The sequence below is a fragment of the Mus caroli genome, chromosome 18 (assembly GCF_900094665.2).
Source record: "Mus caroli chromosome 18, CAROLI_EIJ_v1.1, whole genome shotgun sequence".
Lineage (NCBI taxonomy): Eukaryota > Metazoa > Chordata > Mammalia > Rodentia > Muridae > Mus > Mus caroli.
The window spans coordinates 8,759,840-8,775,831 of NC_034587.1; the positions used below are offsets into that span (position 1 = coordinate 8,759,840).

Here is a 15,992-nt window from a genome sequence, read left to right on the forward strand (position 1 = left end):
GTTGACTGAGCTCCAACTGAGTGGTTAGATGGACTTCTCTTAGTTGACTGAGCTCCAACTGAGTGGTTAGATGGACTTCTCTTAGTTGACTGAGAAATCTGGTATCATTTGACCCTAATTGTCTTTGTCTTTTCTGTCTGTGGGTGTTTGTCCAGCTGTTTTTTAATCATTTTAAAAATCTGCTTGTCACACCTTCAAGGGGTACACACCTTCAAGATGCCCCAGCACTCAGAAGGCAGAGGCAGGCAGATCTCTCTGAGTTCCAGGACAGCCAGGACTTCCTAGTGAGACCCTGTCTCAGAACAAAACCAAAAACATTTGTCCATTTTATTTCATAGTAGGCTGTTCTATCTGAAAATTTCCCTTTGTGTTTTTTTTTCTGTCTTTCAGGACTTTTGTAATTTTATTCCAGATAACTCTCAACTGGAGTACACACAAGAGTGCAAGGTATGTGTGTGTGTGTGTGTGGGTGGGTGTGGGTGTGGGTGTAGGGGGCAGGGCCCCATTCCTCACTGCAGTGTCCATTGTTGTTTGTGTGTGGTGAGCGATGGGTTGGGTAGTGGGCATAGGCTGGAATCTCTGTCTGTCTGGGGAGATGTCTGTGTTGTTGATGAGCTGGAGAGGTCGGCTGGGCGGTCAGCTATGATACTGGACAGTTTAACCCAGTTTTGTGTCTTCAGCTATAAAATGGAGGCCTGATGGCTGAAGGGTCACCTTCAGTGCTGTCTGGGGCTTCCTCGCCGTGCTTGCAGGCTTCTGGGCCTCAGGCCTTGGATCCCACGTGTTCCATCTTGTGAGGTTCTCTGTGGGCCTCAGGCCTTGGATCCCACGTGTTCCATCTTGTGAGGTTCTCTGTGGGCCTCAGGCCTTGGATCCCACGTGTTCCATCTTGTGAGGTTCTCTGTGGGCCTCAGGCCTTGGATCCCACGTGTTCCATCTTGTGAGGTTCTCTGTGGGCCTCAGGCCTTGGATCCCACGTGTTCCATCTTGTGAGGTTCTCTGAAGTGTTCTTTGTTTGATGGGTCTCCGTCCTGTATCCCTGTGCCCTCTGTAGGGTGTAATAAATGAGGCTGGAGGGAGCTCTGCTATGCCATGCCATTCCATGCCATGGTCACCCCAAGGGCAGCTGGGAGAGTAAACAGAGCTGTCAATACATGGGGGTAACTTTGGCATCTTATTGTTCCCGGTAAGTGGCACTTAAAATGGGGTCTTTTTCTATGAGAGGAGCCTCAGGACTTAACCAAGCTCCACTCAGCCCTTCAGGTGCTTTAAGTATGGAACAGCTCCTTGTCTGAGCCCTGCTATTCCCCTTCAGTCTTTAGGCCACCCATTCTATGGTCTCAGGCCCCTGGAAGCCATCTTGCTTTGTGACCACTGAAGAACTTCAGCCCTTGTATTATTGTAATGACTGAAAGAGTGTTGGAGTTTGAGAGGCAGAAGTAGGAATCTCTGGCCTCTGGGTATTATCTTTCCATAAAACTCAGGCTTCTGCCTCTGTTGGGCAGAGTGGAAGGAATTAAGATTCAGGACCTTCAGTAGAAGTGGTAGGACAAAAATTGGGGAAGACCGTGTTTAAAAGAGCATTTGACTCCAGCATGGAAATACTTCCCTGTAACCCAGCATCTGGGAGGGGGAGACAGGACAGTGCTCAGTTCCTGACTGCCCAGGCTACATCGCTCACAGCCAGCCTTTGTCATAAACGTGAGGTCCACTCTGAGAGCCTGATGAGTGACAGCCGAGCATTGAGGGTTTGAAGAGAAGCTGCACAGCCTTCTTGTTAACAAACTAGAGCGTTTATACTTGCTAAAGCTACAGTATGGACTTGTGTGTGGTGTGTGCACACAGTGTGTGCCGGTCAGTGGAGGATGTGGAGTGTCCTGCTCTGCACCTTTGTGTCCCCTTGAGGCAGGTCTCTTTTTTTTTTGTTTTTTTTGTTTTTTTGTTTTTTGTTTTGTTTTTCGAGACAGGGTTTCTCTGTGTAGACTTGGCTGTCCTGGCACTCACTTTGTAGACCAGGCTGGCCTCGAACTCAGAAATCCGCCTGAGGCAGGTCTCTTACTGAACCTAGAGATAGGCTAGTGGCCAGCAAGCCCCAGAGACTTGTCCTTGTCTCCTGTCTCTGCTCCCCATGTCCCACACTAGCACTACAGTTATGGGCACTTGTGGCAATTTTATGTGGATACTGGGAATTCGAACTCAAGTCCTCATGCTGGTCAGCAAGGGCTCTTACCCATAGAGGCATCTCCCTAGCCCCTTGCTTTTTGTTAATTTTTACTTATTTAATTTTTTGGAGATAGTATTTCATGTCCAGACTGGCCTGCATCTTGAAATGTAGCCAGGGAGGGCCTTGAATTCCCAAGTGCCCTGCCTTAGCCTCCTGGGTGCTGGGAATATAAACCGCGCAAGCACAGTCCTCTGACAACGCTGTTCCTGCGATTCTTCCAGACCAAGAATGCCAACATACTAGGATTCTGCTGGACCAGCTCTACTGAAATCGTCTTCATAACTGATCAAGGCATCGAATTTTACCAGGTATTGTATCAGTTACAGGCTTGCTAGAGGAAGCAGAGGCAGTTCAGCGGCCTGTGCTGCGCCAAAGGCTCTGTGGCCAGCCTCAAAAAGTACAAGTTCATAAAAATGACCGTCAGCCACAGTTTGTGCACAATTCCAGTTTTCCTCTATACACATGCATTTCTTACTGTTATTTTTCACAAAAGGGGAAGTCCTGCACATAAACTTGTGTAGTGTGGGTTTTCCTGCATAGCGGTATGCTTTGGGGGTTGTTCCCAGATTTTGTTCTGAGGACAGTTCTGCTGTGTGGATGATCTGCTGTTTGTCTTGCCACTTCCTGTTACAAGATGTCTAGCTTATTTCACTTTTTTTATCATTACGGTTGGAAAGTTGAGTGAGCTGGCTGGCTTACATGTTTCTTCACGTTCACTGTTTCTCAGCTTAATGAAAACTTGTGGTTCCTTGATCTTAGGTGCATGGTGTTGGAGCATGTGGAGGCTTAGCCCTGGTTGTAAATGCCAGTCTACTGCTCCGAGCCTTTCTCAGCCTGAGTTTCTCATCTCTCAGGGTGTAGGAAGGGGTAAATTATGGAGGTGTGGAAAACAAGATGCACACAGCTAGTGTGTCTAGTAAATAGAAATGACAGTTTCCTGTGGGACCCTGGGCTGGATTTCCTTGGTTTTGCTGGTGTTGGTGACTGAACGGGAGCCTCACATGTCCTATGCAAGCTCTCTTCCACCGGGGTTTACCCCAGACCTCAGTGAGTATTTTGTGCTCTTAATTTACCTAATTTGTTGTAGCAGTCTTTTAATGGGAAGATTCTGTTTCTTGACCATGGTCCTAGGTGTTGCCTGAGAAACGAAGCCTCAAACTCCTGAAGAGTCACAACATCAATGTGAACTGGTACACGTACTGCCCCGAGAGCGCCGTGATCCTGCTGTCCACCACGGTCCTTGAGAATGTCCTGCAGCCTTTCCATTTTAGGGTAAGAGTTAGCCCTGGCTCCTTAACATAACCCCGCTGCCCACTTGTCTACCCAGCTCTGAAGCAAGGCAGTCATATGAACCCCGAATCTCTGACCACTAGAGGGTGCACCTCACCATCCCAGCAGTCCACGGATGCTCTGTGGGGAAGCATCGAAGGCAGGGTCTGCATTGCTTTGGTGTCTGCAGGCAGGCAGAAGCATGGAGGCAATGCCCTAAAGGTTGCTACGCTTTCCCTAAACAGGCTGGCACCATGTCGAAGCTTCCCAAGTTCGAGATTGAGTTACCAGCTGCACCGAAGTCAACTAAACTTAGCCTTTCAGAACGAGACATTGCGATGGCGACCATGTATGTCTGTCTTCAGAGGGGTCCTGTGTGTAATTGCCCTTTGCGACACAAGCGATAGGGTGTGTCAGGAGCGCAGAGTAAAGGACCCTTAGAAGCAATAGCGAGGACTTGCCTGGTTTTTGTTTTGAACGTGACACTTTTAACAAAAGGTTTATTTATTTTTCTCTGTATGCTTTATCTGTATGTATGTGCACATGAGAGGCCACAGGAGTGTGTCAAGTCCCCTGGAAATGGAATTACAGCTGGGGCTTAGCTGCCCTGTGGGTGCTGGGAACTGACCCTGGGAGCGGACGTGTGACTGACTCAGTGTAGTAGAATGTACTTCCCTCCTTTCTCGTCTTCGTTTTCCACTTGGCCACCCAGTTTAGGGAGCCTAGAAGTGAGTGCAGTTTTGGGGTGGGGACTGGCAGGCCAGGGCCGAGCTCATTGCTGGAGTTGACATCCACACTCCACGGCAGCACAGCAGCACCCAGTGGGTAACATCTACTGTGAAGAGAGTATGGCCCATCCTTTTATTATGGGACATGTCCTCGTTCTATGAAAGGAAACACAAAGCTAGAAGTGGAATAACCAGTGGGTGTTGTGACTCTTGACCTGTATCTCTTCCTTACTTTGGAATTCTGTGCTTGGCTGTGTGGTGTTCTTCCAGAGAACTGTAGTCAAACTGTATGTAGAGAACTCGGACTGTCCCTTTAAGGCTGGGTCAGAACTTGTAACATTACAAGTAGTCAAGATGGCTTGAACTTCTGGTCCTCCTGAGTGGTGAAATTCTGAACATAGGCCACCATTCTCAGTTTCTGGCATGCAGGGGTCTCAGCCCAGGGCTTTGTGCAGCTGGGCCAGCCTTCCCCTGCCAGCCCAGCTACTACCTGTCCAGCAGTAAAATGGCCAGAGGTGACTTGTCTCTCTCTCTCTGACTAGATACGGGCAGCTTTACATCCTCTTCCTGCGCCATCACTCTCGGACCTCCAACAGCACGGGAGCGGAGGTGGTGCTGTACCATCTCCCACGGTACGTCTGTCTCGTGCTCTCGGCGCTCTCTGCTTTTAAGTTGAACTAAGGCTTGCTGACCTCTTTCTCTGACCTCTGTGTTGTCTTACAGAGAGGGTGCATGTAAAAAGATGCACATACTGAAGTTAAATAGGACGGGAAAGTTTGCCCTCAATGTAGTGGACAACCTGGTCGTTGTCCACCATCAGGACACAGAGGTAAAGTCTGATGTGGGAAGCAGCCGTCGTCATCGTCTGTGCGGGGCCTTTTTATAGGCATTGTGAGAGCTGGCAAGCCTGCACAAGGGTGGGAAAGAGCTTAAGCTCAAAGGAGTGAGCAGTTTAACCGATTCCCTAGCAGTTTATTAAAAACAATTCCAGTTTGGGGATGCAGCTTGCTAGGTAGAGTTCTTGCCTAGCTTGTCACGTCCCAGCGTTGCTTAAAAACCAGCTGTGATGGTACACACCTGTTATCTCAGCACTTGGGAGGCAGAGCTGGGGGTCAGAGGTTCAAACAAAGTCTCAAAAAAACCAAAGAAATTAAAAACTTTGAGAAAATATCATTTGATTTGATCTTTGGATTCTTACTTGATTGAACCAGCTGAGCTGGGACTTACTGCAGATCCTGGTGTCACTTGAGTCCGTGGCCTGTTTCATGTGTGTGGGCATAGAAAACAGTTTACCATCATGTTTGGACACTGTTGGGCCCATGGATTTGTGACAGGTCTGCTTTTCCAGATGGTTAACTGAACATCTGTATAGGTATGCCACACCTTTCCCCTACTTTCTTGGAGGGTCCCACTGCTATGTCTCTGACTAATGAAGCTGTTTCAAGTTCAATGAAAAAGCTCTGTCTATATCTCTTTGAGATCTTACGAGGACGCGGGAAGCGTCTGTGAAAGCAGTGACAGTGGGAAAGAGAGTCGTGCTGTGCACAGTCGTCCTCTGAGGGGGCGGGGCTGGGGATGGCTGCGAGCACAGGCTTCCAGACCAGCAACAGGTGATGTGTTTTCCCTACTGTAGACGTCAGTGATTTTTGACATCAGGTTACGGGGCGAGTTCGATGGCACGGTTACCTTCCATCATCCTGTGCTTCCAGCCCGATCAATTCAACCTTACGAGATCCCCCTGGCAGGTAAGAGGTTCTGTGAGCTGGCAGTGCTAGCTCTCCCCACGGGCTGTGTTCTTGTTAGAATCTTCCAGGGTCAGGCTCAGAATGGGACAAGGAACACGGGGAATCCTCAATCTGTTTCATTTCGCAGAGGAACTTTTGTTTTCTTGTTTTGGGATGCTGGGGATTGAACTCAGGACCTTAACATCTTCTGTTTCTCAGTTTCTGTAACCCTGGGATTCAGCTGACTGTGGCTGAATAATTTTAATGGGGTTACATGCTCCTACATTTTCGTACTCTTTTTCTTTTTTTTTTTAGATTTGCTTTTTATTTATGTGTTTGTATTTGTCTGCATGTATGTGTGAGCATGTATGTTGTCAGAAGGCAGAAGAGGGTGCTGGATTCCCTAGAGCTGGAGATAGATGCAGCTGTGACTCTGAGGATGTGGATGCTCTGGACTGAATTCAGTCCTGTGTTAGGGCAACAAAGACTTAACCACAGAGCCCCCTTATCAAACCCTCGTGCTTGGTTATAGCAGATGTGGCCAATGATTCGTCACAGTAACAGCTGACAGGTGTAGTTCTTGAGTTCCTCCTACTAAGATGGGTGAGGACCTCAGGAGAGTAGTAGGTCAGGAGCTCTGAAAAGAAATAATCCCATTCACACCAGGCCTCTGACAATACTGTGTTACTGTAGTTTTAATGAAGACTGCAGTCCAGTTAGCTGATTGAAGCCCCCAGTCTCTGTTTTGTTAGGAGGCACACTTGTCAGCTGCCCTGTGGCAGTTCTCAGCCTCTGATTTCCTTGTGCTTTTTGTTCAGACAGTTGAGAGCCAAGCTCTAGGTGGTAGATTGATCAGCAAGCCTTTGGGCAGCTGGCTTATCTTATGGGCTCAGCAAAAGGTCCAGTGGGAAGGAACAGCTGGCATTCACAGATATCTGGTGTCCTTAACTGGCTTCTGTGTGCTTTCTGGCATCTGGCTTTTCCTGGATAATAACATTGCAGTAAGGAATGGCTGATAGCAAATTATTGACTGTAAACATGTAAAAACCCTCAACTCTGATCCAGCAATAAAGGAGCAATAAACAGGCTGCTTGCTTGACCAAGGTGCTAACTGAAGTGGATCAGATTAGTCCAGGAAAGACTGATGATAGTAAGAGGGCAGGAATACATGGGTTCCTGGGGTTTTAGGCAGTCTGGGCAGATAGAACATGCCTTGCCCTTTGTGCTTCCTGCTGGACCATGAGCCCCTGGGAAATCTGAGACTGTGTGCCCACCTGGCCCTGTCATTGGGTGGGTATGTATTCACAAGCTGATTTTGAGAGATGTATTGGCTTTGTCTTGCTGAACAGGTGGCTTGTGTTTGTGTTAAGATCACCTCGGGTCTCTGAAGACTGAAATGCCCGTGCTTTCCTGAGGCCCGTGGTAGGCAGTTGGAAGTTCCCTCTTCAGTCCTGTGTGCCTGGACTTTGCAGAAGCTTGTCTGACAGCACGCTCCTCATCTGGGTGTGGGGTGTGTTAGAATGGCTGTCTATGTATGCAGCTCACTAGCACTGCCTTCTGATTATAGCTGGGCAATCAATGGTCAGTTTCCCAGGCTGCAGGACAGGCAGCAGAACTGGTTGGAATGAGTTCCTGACATGCGAGGGGGAATGCTCCTTAGGTGGCCCTCTTATGCCTAGATTTGTTCAGTGCAGGGCAGGGCAGTGGGTAATGGAGCCCATTGTTAAGCAGTTAACCACAAGCTGTCTTCATTTGAACCTTCGAGGTTGGTGAATCTGCGTCTTCTTGTTGAGCCCTCCAGGTCAATTTCTTAGGGCTTTAATGTACACATTTAAATGGTGATGTGTCATTTCTGGTAAAAACAAACTCAGTGATGGAGACGTGGCTCATTGGTTAAGAGCACTTGCCGAACTTGCCGAGGATCTGGGTTTGGTCTCTGGTGGTGAACTATCTATAGCTCCAGTTTCAGGGGATCCAACATCCTCGTTGGCCTCTTCAGGTACCAGACCTGGATGTGATATGTGTGCGTGTGCATCCGCGTGCGCAGAAACACACACACAAGCATATTTGTGCAAAACACTGAACCCATAAAACATTTAAAAAGTAAAGCTTACAGCCAACCACTGTTGAGAGAAGATCTGACACATTTTCGTGACTGCAGCTGACGCACTCCCTCTTGCCCGGGTGTGTCATTAGTGAGGCAAGACCCTCCTTCCTCTCCTCACCTAACTACAGTCAAGTCCTGGCTGCTGGAGGCATTACAGAGCCTCTCTTTCATGGCTCAGTTCTCATTCCAGCAGCTTTCCCTACTGCCTCCTCACGCTCGTGTTCTCTGTTTGCAGGTCCTGCAGCCGTGACCAGCCAGTCTCCTGTCCCCTGTAAACTCTGTATCCTCACGAAGGTGGTGGCACTGTGCACAAAGGGGATGTGTCCCTGCCCCACTACTGGAGCTACTCTGGGGATGCAGGCCTTCTGTGGCCTCAAGAGGTGGGGGCAAGGGCTAAGTGAAATGGGGCGTCCCTTTTGTGACCCAATGTTCCCAGTGTGGAATTTCCTTTAACAACCAGATTCCTCTTCATGGATCGTCTTTCAACCAGACATCATTATCAGTGCAAGCCAAGGTAGGTCTGAGGGCCCTTGCCAGGCTAGAAAAGCATGTGCCCACTTTAGTCCTGCCAGAGTCACTTCAGTATGAATCTTTGAGGTGGCCCTCCCCTCTGTCTTGAGAGTGGCACTGCATCTCACCCTATACTTCTCTGCAGGGTCATTTTTTTTTTTTCTTCCATGAGCATGTATGATTCTTATAACTAAAGTGGCCAACCCTGGCTTGATTCCCATGGCCATTTCAGAAAAGCTGCCCATGATGAGTGGTCTACAGTCTCACACTCTAGCCCCACTCCTCATGTTCCTGCCTAAGGTGTCCACCTGTCCCTTATCTCATCTTGCTGGTGACAGCTCCTTCAGCCTGTTGTCTCTTCCTGGATAATGGCCTGTGGCTTTGCACCTGAGAACTTTGCAGTTCTCTATCATTTTAAGTGTTCAGTCTCATCCTCCAGGGTTCTTAGGTAGACACCCGCTGCATACAGGGAGTTAGTTCACTTCTCTTCCGTACACTGACGCCAGGACGAGATCTCGGAAACTGAGAAAGTGGTCACTTGAGTTATTTTTGATGTGATAGAGAGGTTGAGTCATTTTCTGTTGGCTTTGGTTCTGGCTTGCACACATTGATGAACATGCTGCCTCTTAACATCCAGGTTACCTCTGGAACCTGCAGGTGAAACTTCAGCCCATAGTGAATCTCTTGCCAGATAAAGGAAGGCTGATGGACTTTCTCCTCCAGAGGAAGGAGTGCAAGGCGGTGGTTCTGTCTGTGTGTTCACAGAGTAAGTGCCCGGACCCTTCCCCACGGTCTATGGGAAGGCGCCATCTCTTTATTTATTTATTTAAATTCTGCCTGCTTGTGTCCGTATCTGGGCACAGCATGGTACACATGCACATGCCATGGTCTGTGTCTGGATCTCAGAGGATGACTCACAGGAAGGATTCTGCTCTCCTTCCATCAACTCAGGCAGTCAGGCCTGGTGGCCTGTGCTTCTTACCTGCTAAGTCTTCTTGCCAGGCTCCCCAACCCCCTCCCACTTACATCTGGAAATTGATCGTGCCTTTGCAGTCAGGCCCACATGCTTGAAGGATGGATTCTTAACCCATAGGAAAGATGGAAATACACATAGGACTTGTAGACTTTGACAGACACCAGCCAGTAGGCAGGCACTCCAGTGAAAGCTGATTACATCTTCTGCCTTGCTGGTTTCCTCGTCACTTGCAGGGATCCTGGCTGATTTTCATGTTTACTTGAGGGTCCTTCAAGGCAGGGTTTGCATTGGCCACCCTCTGAGATCGCTCATGAGGATTCTGATTACAGTGAGTCTGACCTGCATTGTCCTTTCCAGTGCTGAGTGAGTCAGACAGAGCCACGCTGCCTGTGATAGCCACCGTGTTTGATAAACTCAACCATGAGTATAAGAAGTACTTGGATGCTGAGCAGAGCTACACAATGGTAAGCTAGACAGTGTGGGAGGAGTCTCGCGGTGTGACAGGATTAGTCGGCATAATGGTAGAGGGCAAGGTGCCAGCGGCATGCCCAGAGTCCCCACATGCAACTGGCTCAAGGCTGCAACTCAACACCTTCACTGTTTTCTAGCTTTTTTTAAAAAAAGATTTATTTGTTTATTTATTTATTATATGTGTGTACATTGTAGCTGTCTTCAGTCACTCCAGAAGAGGGCATCAGATTTTTGTTACGGATGGTTGTGAGCCACCATGTGGTTTCTGAGATTTGAACTCAGGACCTTTGGAAGAACAGTCGGTGCTCTTAACCGCTGAGCCATCTCACCAGCCCTGTTTCTGCTTTTTTTTTTTTTTTTTGGTTTTTCGAGACAGGGTTTCTCTTTATAGCCCTGGCTGTTCGGGAACTCACTTTGTAGACCAGGCTGGCGCCTGCCTCTGCCTCCCGAGTGCTGGGATTAAAGGCGTGCACCACCACGCCCGTCGAGTTTCTGCCTTTTAAAATCTGTGCTTATGTGTGCATATGTTCTTGGTCAGCCTCTATTTTGTAGAAAGAAAATCAGCCTTGGCTTTTGACAGAGCCTACACTTAGCAAGTTAGAGGTGTGATTTCTTTCTAGTGTTAGCTGCCTTTCTCCTTTGCAAATATTTACATGGTTATCTAGAGGGAAATTTGGGCAAGGTATGTCCAACATCATGCAACATGTACCTGTATTCTAAAAAACGGTTTTTATTTCAAATAAGAATGAATGAATGTATATATTTGTTTGGTTTTGTTGTTTTTTTCCTCCTGAGTGCTGGGATTGAAGCCCCTTCCTTCCTTCCTTCCTTCCTTCCTTCCTTTCTTTCTTTCTTTCTTTCTTTCTTTCTTTCTTTCTCTCTCTCTCTCTCTCTCTCTCTCTCTCTCTCTCTCTCTCTCTCTCTTTATCTCTTTCTCTCTCTCTCTCTCTCTCTCTCTCTCTCTCTCTCTTTCTTTCTTTCTTTCTTTCTTTCTTTCTTTCTCTTTTTTAAGAGAGGGTTGTACTATATACCTCTGACTGGCCTGGAACTTGATTATGTAGACCAAGTAAACTCAGAGACCCGCCTGCCTCCCAAGTGTAGGATTAAAGACATGTGCCACTACACCTGGCCAAAGTAACTATTTTATTGATGAAATGTATCTTTTGACAATTTCCTGTATGTCTGCAACATTGTTTTCTTTCATTCCCACTGTTCGCTTCCTCATCCCCAGTCACTCCTCCTACCTGTGCCCTCATCCCCAGTCACTCCTCCTACCTGTGCCTTCATCCCCAGTTACTCCTCCTACCTGTGCCTTCATCCCCAGTCACTCCTCCTACCTGTGCCCTCATCCCTGGTCACTCCTCCTATCTATGCCCTCATACCCGGTCACTCCTCCTACCTGTGCCTTCATCCCCAGTCACTCCTCCTACCTGTGCCTTCATCCCCGGTCACTCCTCCTACCTGTGCCCTCATACCCGGGCACTCCTCCTACCTGTGCCTTCATCCCCAGTCACTCCTCCTACCTGTGCCTTCATCCCCGGTCACTCCTCCTACCTGTGCCCTCATACCCGGTCACTCCTCTTACCTGTGTCTTCATCCCCGGTCACTCCCTTCCTTTAGCCTTGTCTTGCTCCTCCTCCTTACAAGTCTCTTTCCTGTAATGAGGACTGTCTACTAGCAGATTTGCAAATGTCCCTTGGAGCCTGGTGGGATCGCTGTTGGGTACTCAACCAAAGGCCATGACTGTCTCTTCCCAGATAGTCTGGCAGGGAGGTTTAGGGTCCGTGATTGACTGCTGTCGTGAGATGTTTGTGATGTCTGTGTCAGGGTATTTTGCAGCCCTTTTACCCTGTCTTCTGGCTTTAACATTCTACTACTACTTCTTTGATATTCTCTGAGCCTCAGAAAGGGCTGAGTATTCAGCAGTCAGATATCCTCAGCATCCGCAGCAGCCACACATGTCTGTACTCACCAACACTTACTGACAGGGCAACAGGGTTTATCCTAAGAGTAGAAACAAAGGATATCCTTGGATACTGCCACCGTAAGTGTCCTGGGAGCCATTGGCTAAGCACCAGCACCGTGCATTTCAGTTAATAGACAGCATGTGTTCAATGAGAGGGAGGGAAAATTACTGTGGCTTATTAGGTTCAGAACTTAGTATTTCTGTTTTTCTAAAGCAAGAAATAAATTTGGGATCAGTGGAAGAAATTACTTCAAGGACATGCTTAGCAACAGTGGACATCGTTTAAACAAGCTGAGAATCCCACTTTGCTTGGCTCTTTGAAGTTAGTCTGATGGACCACTGAAGGCCAGGCTGCCTACATCACCTCTGTCCTTTTTCTGTCTCCTTCCTCCTCTTGGTCCTTCTGGTGGTGTCCTGGGCTGTGGAGTCAGCGGGTTTGAGCCCAGTGGCAGACCCTGGGCTTTGTCAGACTGATGTCATGGTCAGGCTGTCCGCACTGAGGCTGTGCCTGCTCTTTAGAGATCACACAGCTGGTGCAGCTCACAGCTCTGTCATCTTTGGGGAACTCTGGCTTACTGTCCAATAATTCCCATTACACTGGCCAGAGGCTGTGACTTGGTGGTCGGAATGTAGAGATTGGTGAGGCCCTGGATCCATTTCAAAGACTACAAAAATGAATTTTAAAATGCCAACATGGATCCAGTGCACACTGCGCTCCTTTACTGTCTGGTAGCTTCATGAACGACAGTGCAGCTGGTCAAGAGTGAGAAAAGCTGAGGTCAGTTACACGTCTTCAGAGGTTGGAAAAAGCGTGATTGGCTTGGTTATTTAGTTGCAGTCTCCCACAAACCCTGGAGTGTTTGCCAGAGCACAGGTCTGCCATGGGAAGAGTTTTGTCATTCTTGTCACGTGTCTGGCTTGTGATAGACTTGTGTCTAGAAATTTAAGTCTTGGGTTAACTGTAGTGAGTACCATGTCTGTGGAAGGTGACCAAGGTCACAAGTTGTTCCACTTTAGGCAGTAGAAGCAGGGCAAAGCCGGAGCAACCCTCCTCTCAAAAGGCCAGTGCGACCCCAAGCAGTGGTGGACCAGTCTGACGTGTACACACAGGTGCTGTCACCATTCGTGGAAAACAAGGTATGTGAGTGTGGTCCCTGAGTGGGCTACTGTGGGGAGCAACAGGATCCACACTATGGTTAAGTGAGCGGTATTGCCCTGGGGGAGGATCTGGGGTTGTGTGGTTGGCGTCTAGTTCATAAGGATTTGTCTAACACCAGTACCCAGAACACTGGACTTTACTGGGGATCAGTGGGCTGCCTGTAGCTCCTTTTGCAACTGACATTACAAGACCTCCTTCTTCCTCCCTAGGAGATGCCACACAAGTTTGTGATAGCTGTGCTGATGGAATATATTCGTTCTCTGAACCAGTTTCAGATTCCAGTGCAGGTACTTTCAGCGGGGTATTTGCCATCTTAAGTTAGAGAGAGGAATGAGATCAGAAGAGATGGCCAAAGAATCTGCAGACCCCGGGTGCCTTAACCATGCCAGTTGGTTCTCAGTGGGAATGGGTGTGGCCAGCCATGGTCCAGTGACTCAGCGATATAATTTACTTCCTCCTGTGTCCCCAGCACTACTTACATGAACTTGTCATCAAGACACTTGTCCAGCATAACCTCTTCTACATGCTGCACCAGTTCCTGCAGTACCACGTGCTCAGCGACTCCAAGCCTTTGGTCTGTACCACTGGATGCCCATTTTGTAGTCACTAAACCTTCCAGTGGGAACCTTCAAACTGAAGCTAGCCGAAACCCTATCTTTCAGGCTTGCTTGCTGCTGTCCCTAGAAAGCTTTTATCCTCCCGCCCACCAGCTATCTCTGGACATGTTGAAGGTAACTGCCCTGCCACAGCTTCAGGTATCACCAGCATTCCTTCCTGTGGTTGCCTTACCCCTCTCTCTCTTACTTCCAGAGACTTTCAACAGCAAATGATGAGATAGTAGAAGTTCTTCTGTCTAAACACCAGGTGTTGGCTGCCCTGAGGTTCATCCGGGGTATTGGTGGCCATGACAACATTTCTGCTCGCAAATTCTTAGATGCTGCGAAGCAGACTGATGATGTCATGCTTTTCTATACCATATTCCGCTTCTTTGAACAGCGAAACCAGCGTCTGCGAGGGAACCCTAACTTCACACCAGGTAAGGGAATGCCCAGGGTGACCATAGACAATGGAAGCTTTCATGAAGTTCAGGGCTGAAGGGCATATTTATATCTGACTTTGGGATCTCTCTATAGAATCAGAACAGGAATGCACATGGTGGCGAAGCATTTGAAATGGCTTGGGCTTTGAATGCTTCAGGTTTAAGCAAGTAGTGATAAGACAGGATGCAAGAGGATGAGCTTATGCTGTGTATACACAGCACAGACGGTATGAGTGACAGGTCAGAGATGCTCTGGCTGCTGAAGGTGTGAGCTCTGCAATAAAAGACCTCAAAATGGAGGAGGAGGTATTTTATTAAAGAAAAATAAGTTAAAATCCATGAGCGTTGCCTGCATTCTGCCTTCCCGTGCCCTAACGAGCTGCTGATTGAGCTGCATTGTCCCTACAGGAGAACACTGTGAAGAACACGTTGCCTTTTTCAAGCAGGTTTTTGGAGAACAAGCTCTAATGAGGCCTACAACATTCTGAAGTCCCTTAATAGTCTTTTTTTTAAATATAAAAATGTACAAAGTTAATTTATTGCATTAATAAAGCTCTTTAAACTACAAAAAATGTAATAAAGTACCTACAACATCCTCAAATGTTGCTAACTCCCGAAAAAAGGAGACAGCATGTGGGCTGGCTTTTCAGAACTGGGGATCAGGTCACAGTTATTGCCACTGTGAAATGGAAACTTAAGGGTTCTTTGGAAAGTCAGTTGTGTTGGATGGTGTTTTGCTGGGGCAAATGTGAAAGAACATTTTGCTGAAGCAGACACAGGTGAAAGGCAGACTTGTGAAGGACTGTTTCCCTAAAGCAAGCACAGGACACGTGAATGACAGGCATGGATTGGTTGGTCTGCCTTATATTGTGTAGTTGAGCTCCATTTGTTGGGACTCCACAGAGAGAATATAGAGCTAGCTGTGTAATGTTTGTTGGTCTCCAGTCTTTGCTGAGAGGGGAACAGCCAAGAACTTCTGGTGTTCCTGTCGGCCCTGGTCCCTCCTGCTGAGGCCTGGCTGTTCCTACCCCAACACTGCTGGTGTATCCGTGAAGTGTTTGCGAGTGGGTGGAGCTGCCTGCTGACCTGTGAACTGAATTGCTGGTTTCCTGATAATGCAGACAGGATCTGCTCCAAAGAACAGGTCCACTTCCCCTGTATCCTTTCTTTCCCACTATCTCTGGTTGGTGGTGGGCTAGAAGGGAGGTTAAAGTGTTTAATGACCTTCACTAAAAGTAGGCATTGAAGAAAATTAAAGTGACAGAACTATCCTTCCTTGTACCCAAGATGAGGTTCCTCCTGGTGCGCCAGTAGGGGCTGGCGATTGCTGCTTTCAGATCCATAATACTGCTTCACAAGTTAGGTGTGCATTCCTGAGTTTAAAAGCGTGGGCAGAGCTGCATGTGACACAGCTCTGACACAGCCTGACTCCTGGGAACAGCCAGAAGCCAGCTCAGTCTTGACAGTGCAGCTGTCTTGCAGTAAACGTGACCTATCCATAAACACAGTCACCAAAGCCTGCTACAAGGCTAAAAATTGAGGAGCCGTTCTCTCTCTGTCCCTCTGTAGCGCTCATAAGTGGTATGTCTCTTAGCTTTATTCACCGACGGCCCTGTATGAGACAAGAGAAGGCGTAAGTAACCTAGGCGTGGAAACCAGCCATGCTCTTGTTGCTTTTTTCTATTTTATTTTTGTGTGTGGGTGTTTTGTCTGCATGCACGCCTAGCCTATGTACAGCATCTATGCAGCGTTCCAGAGGCCAGAAGAGGCTGTCAGATTCCTTCAGACTGGAGTTATAGTTGTGAGCCGCCATAGGGGT

At 48.0% G+C, this 15,992-nt stretch overlaps 2 protein-coding genes across 5 annotated transcripts in view; one reads left to right on the forward strand and one right to left on the reverse strand.

The window, feature by feature from the left end:
- Rmc1 (regulator of MON1-CCZ1) overlaps positions 1 to 14,738 on the forward strand; it is a 22,841-nt gene extending 8,103 nt beyond the window's left edge. Inside the window, exons 4-20 of the mRNA XM_021150654.2 lie at positions 391 to 447; positions 2,446 to 2,532; positions 3,356 to 3,496; positions 3,739 to 3,842; positions 4,764 to 4,853; positions 4,945 to 5,050; positions 5,855 to 5,966; positions 8,288 to 8,332; positions 8,513 to 8,566; positions 9,200 to 9,328; positions 9,896 to 10,002; positions 12,993 to 13,112; positions 13,344 to 13,421; positions 13,604 to 13,708; positions 13,797 to 13,865; positions 13,945 to 14,170; positions 14,582 to 14,738. Of these exons, the coding sequence (XP_021006313.1) occupies positions 391 to 447; positions 2,446 to 2,532; positions 3,356 to 3,496; positions 3,739 to 3,842; positions 4,764 to 4,853; positions 4,945 to 5,050; positions 5,855 to 5,966; positions 8,288 to 8,332; positions 8,513 to 8,566; positions 9,200 to 9,328; positions 9,896 to 10,002; positions 12,993 to 13,112; positions 13,344 to 13,421; positions 13,604 to 13,708; positions 13,797 to 13,865; positions 13,945 to 14,170; positions 14,582 to 14,661 (1,710 nt within the window). The 3' untranslated portion in view covers positions 14,662 to 14,738. The remainder of the gene's footprint in view (positions 1 to 390; positions 448 to 2,445; positions 2,533 to 3,355; positions 3,497 to 3,738; positions 3,843 to 4,763; positions 4,854 to 4,944; positions 5,051 to 5,854; positions 5,967 to 8,287; positions 8,333 to 8,512; positions 8,567 to 9,199; positions 9,329 to 9,895; positions 10,003 to 12,992; positions 13,113 to 13,343; positions 13,422 to 13,603; positions 13,709 to 13,796; positions 13,866 to 13,944; positions 14,171 to 14,581) is intronic.
- Positions 14,219 to 15,992, reverse strand: part of Npc1 (NPC intracellular cholesterol transporter 1) — a 46,696-nt gene continuing 44,922 nt past the window's right edge. For 3 of the 4 annotated variants that reach the window (XM_021150653.2, XM_021150652.2, XM_029472285.1), the window contains exon 25: positions 14,219 to 15,785. In XM_021150653.2, the coding sequence (XP_021006312.1) occupies positions 15,703 to 15,785 (83 nt within the window). In that variant the 3' untranslated portion in view covers positions 14,219 to 15,702. The remainder of the gene's footprint in view (positions 15,786 to 15,992) is intronic. The other variant, XM_029472286.1, reaches the window with a different exon arrangement.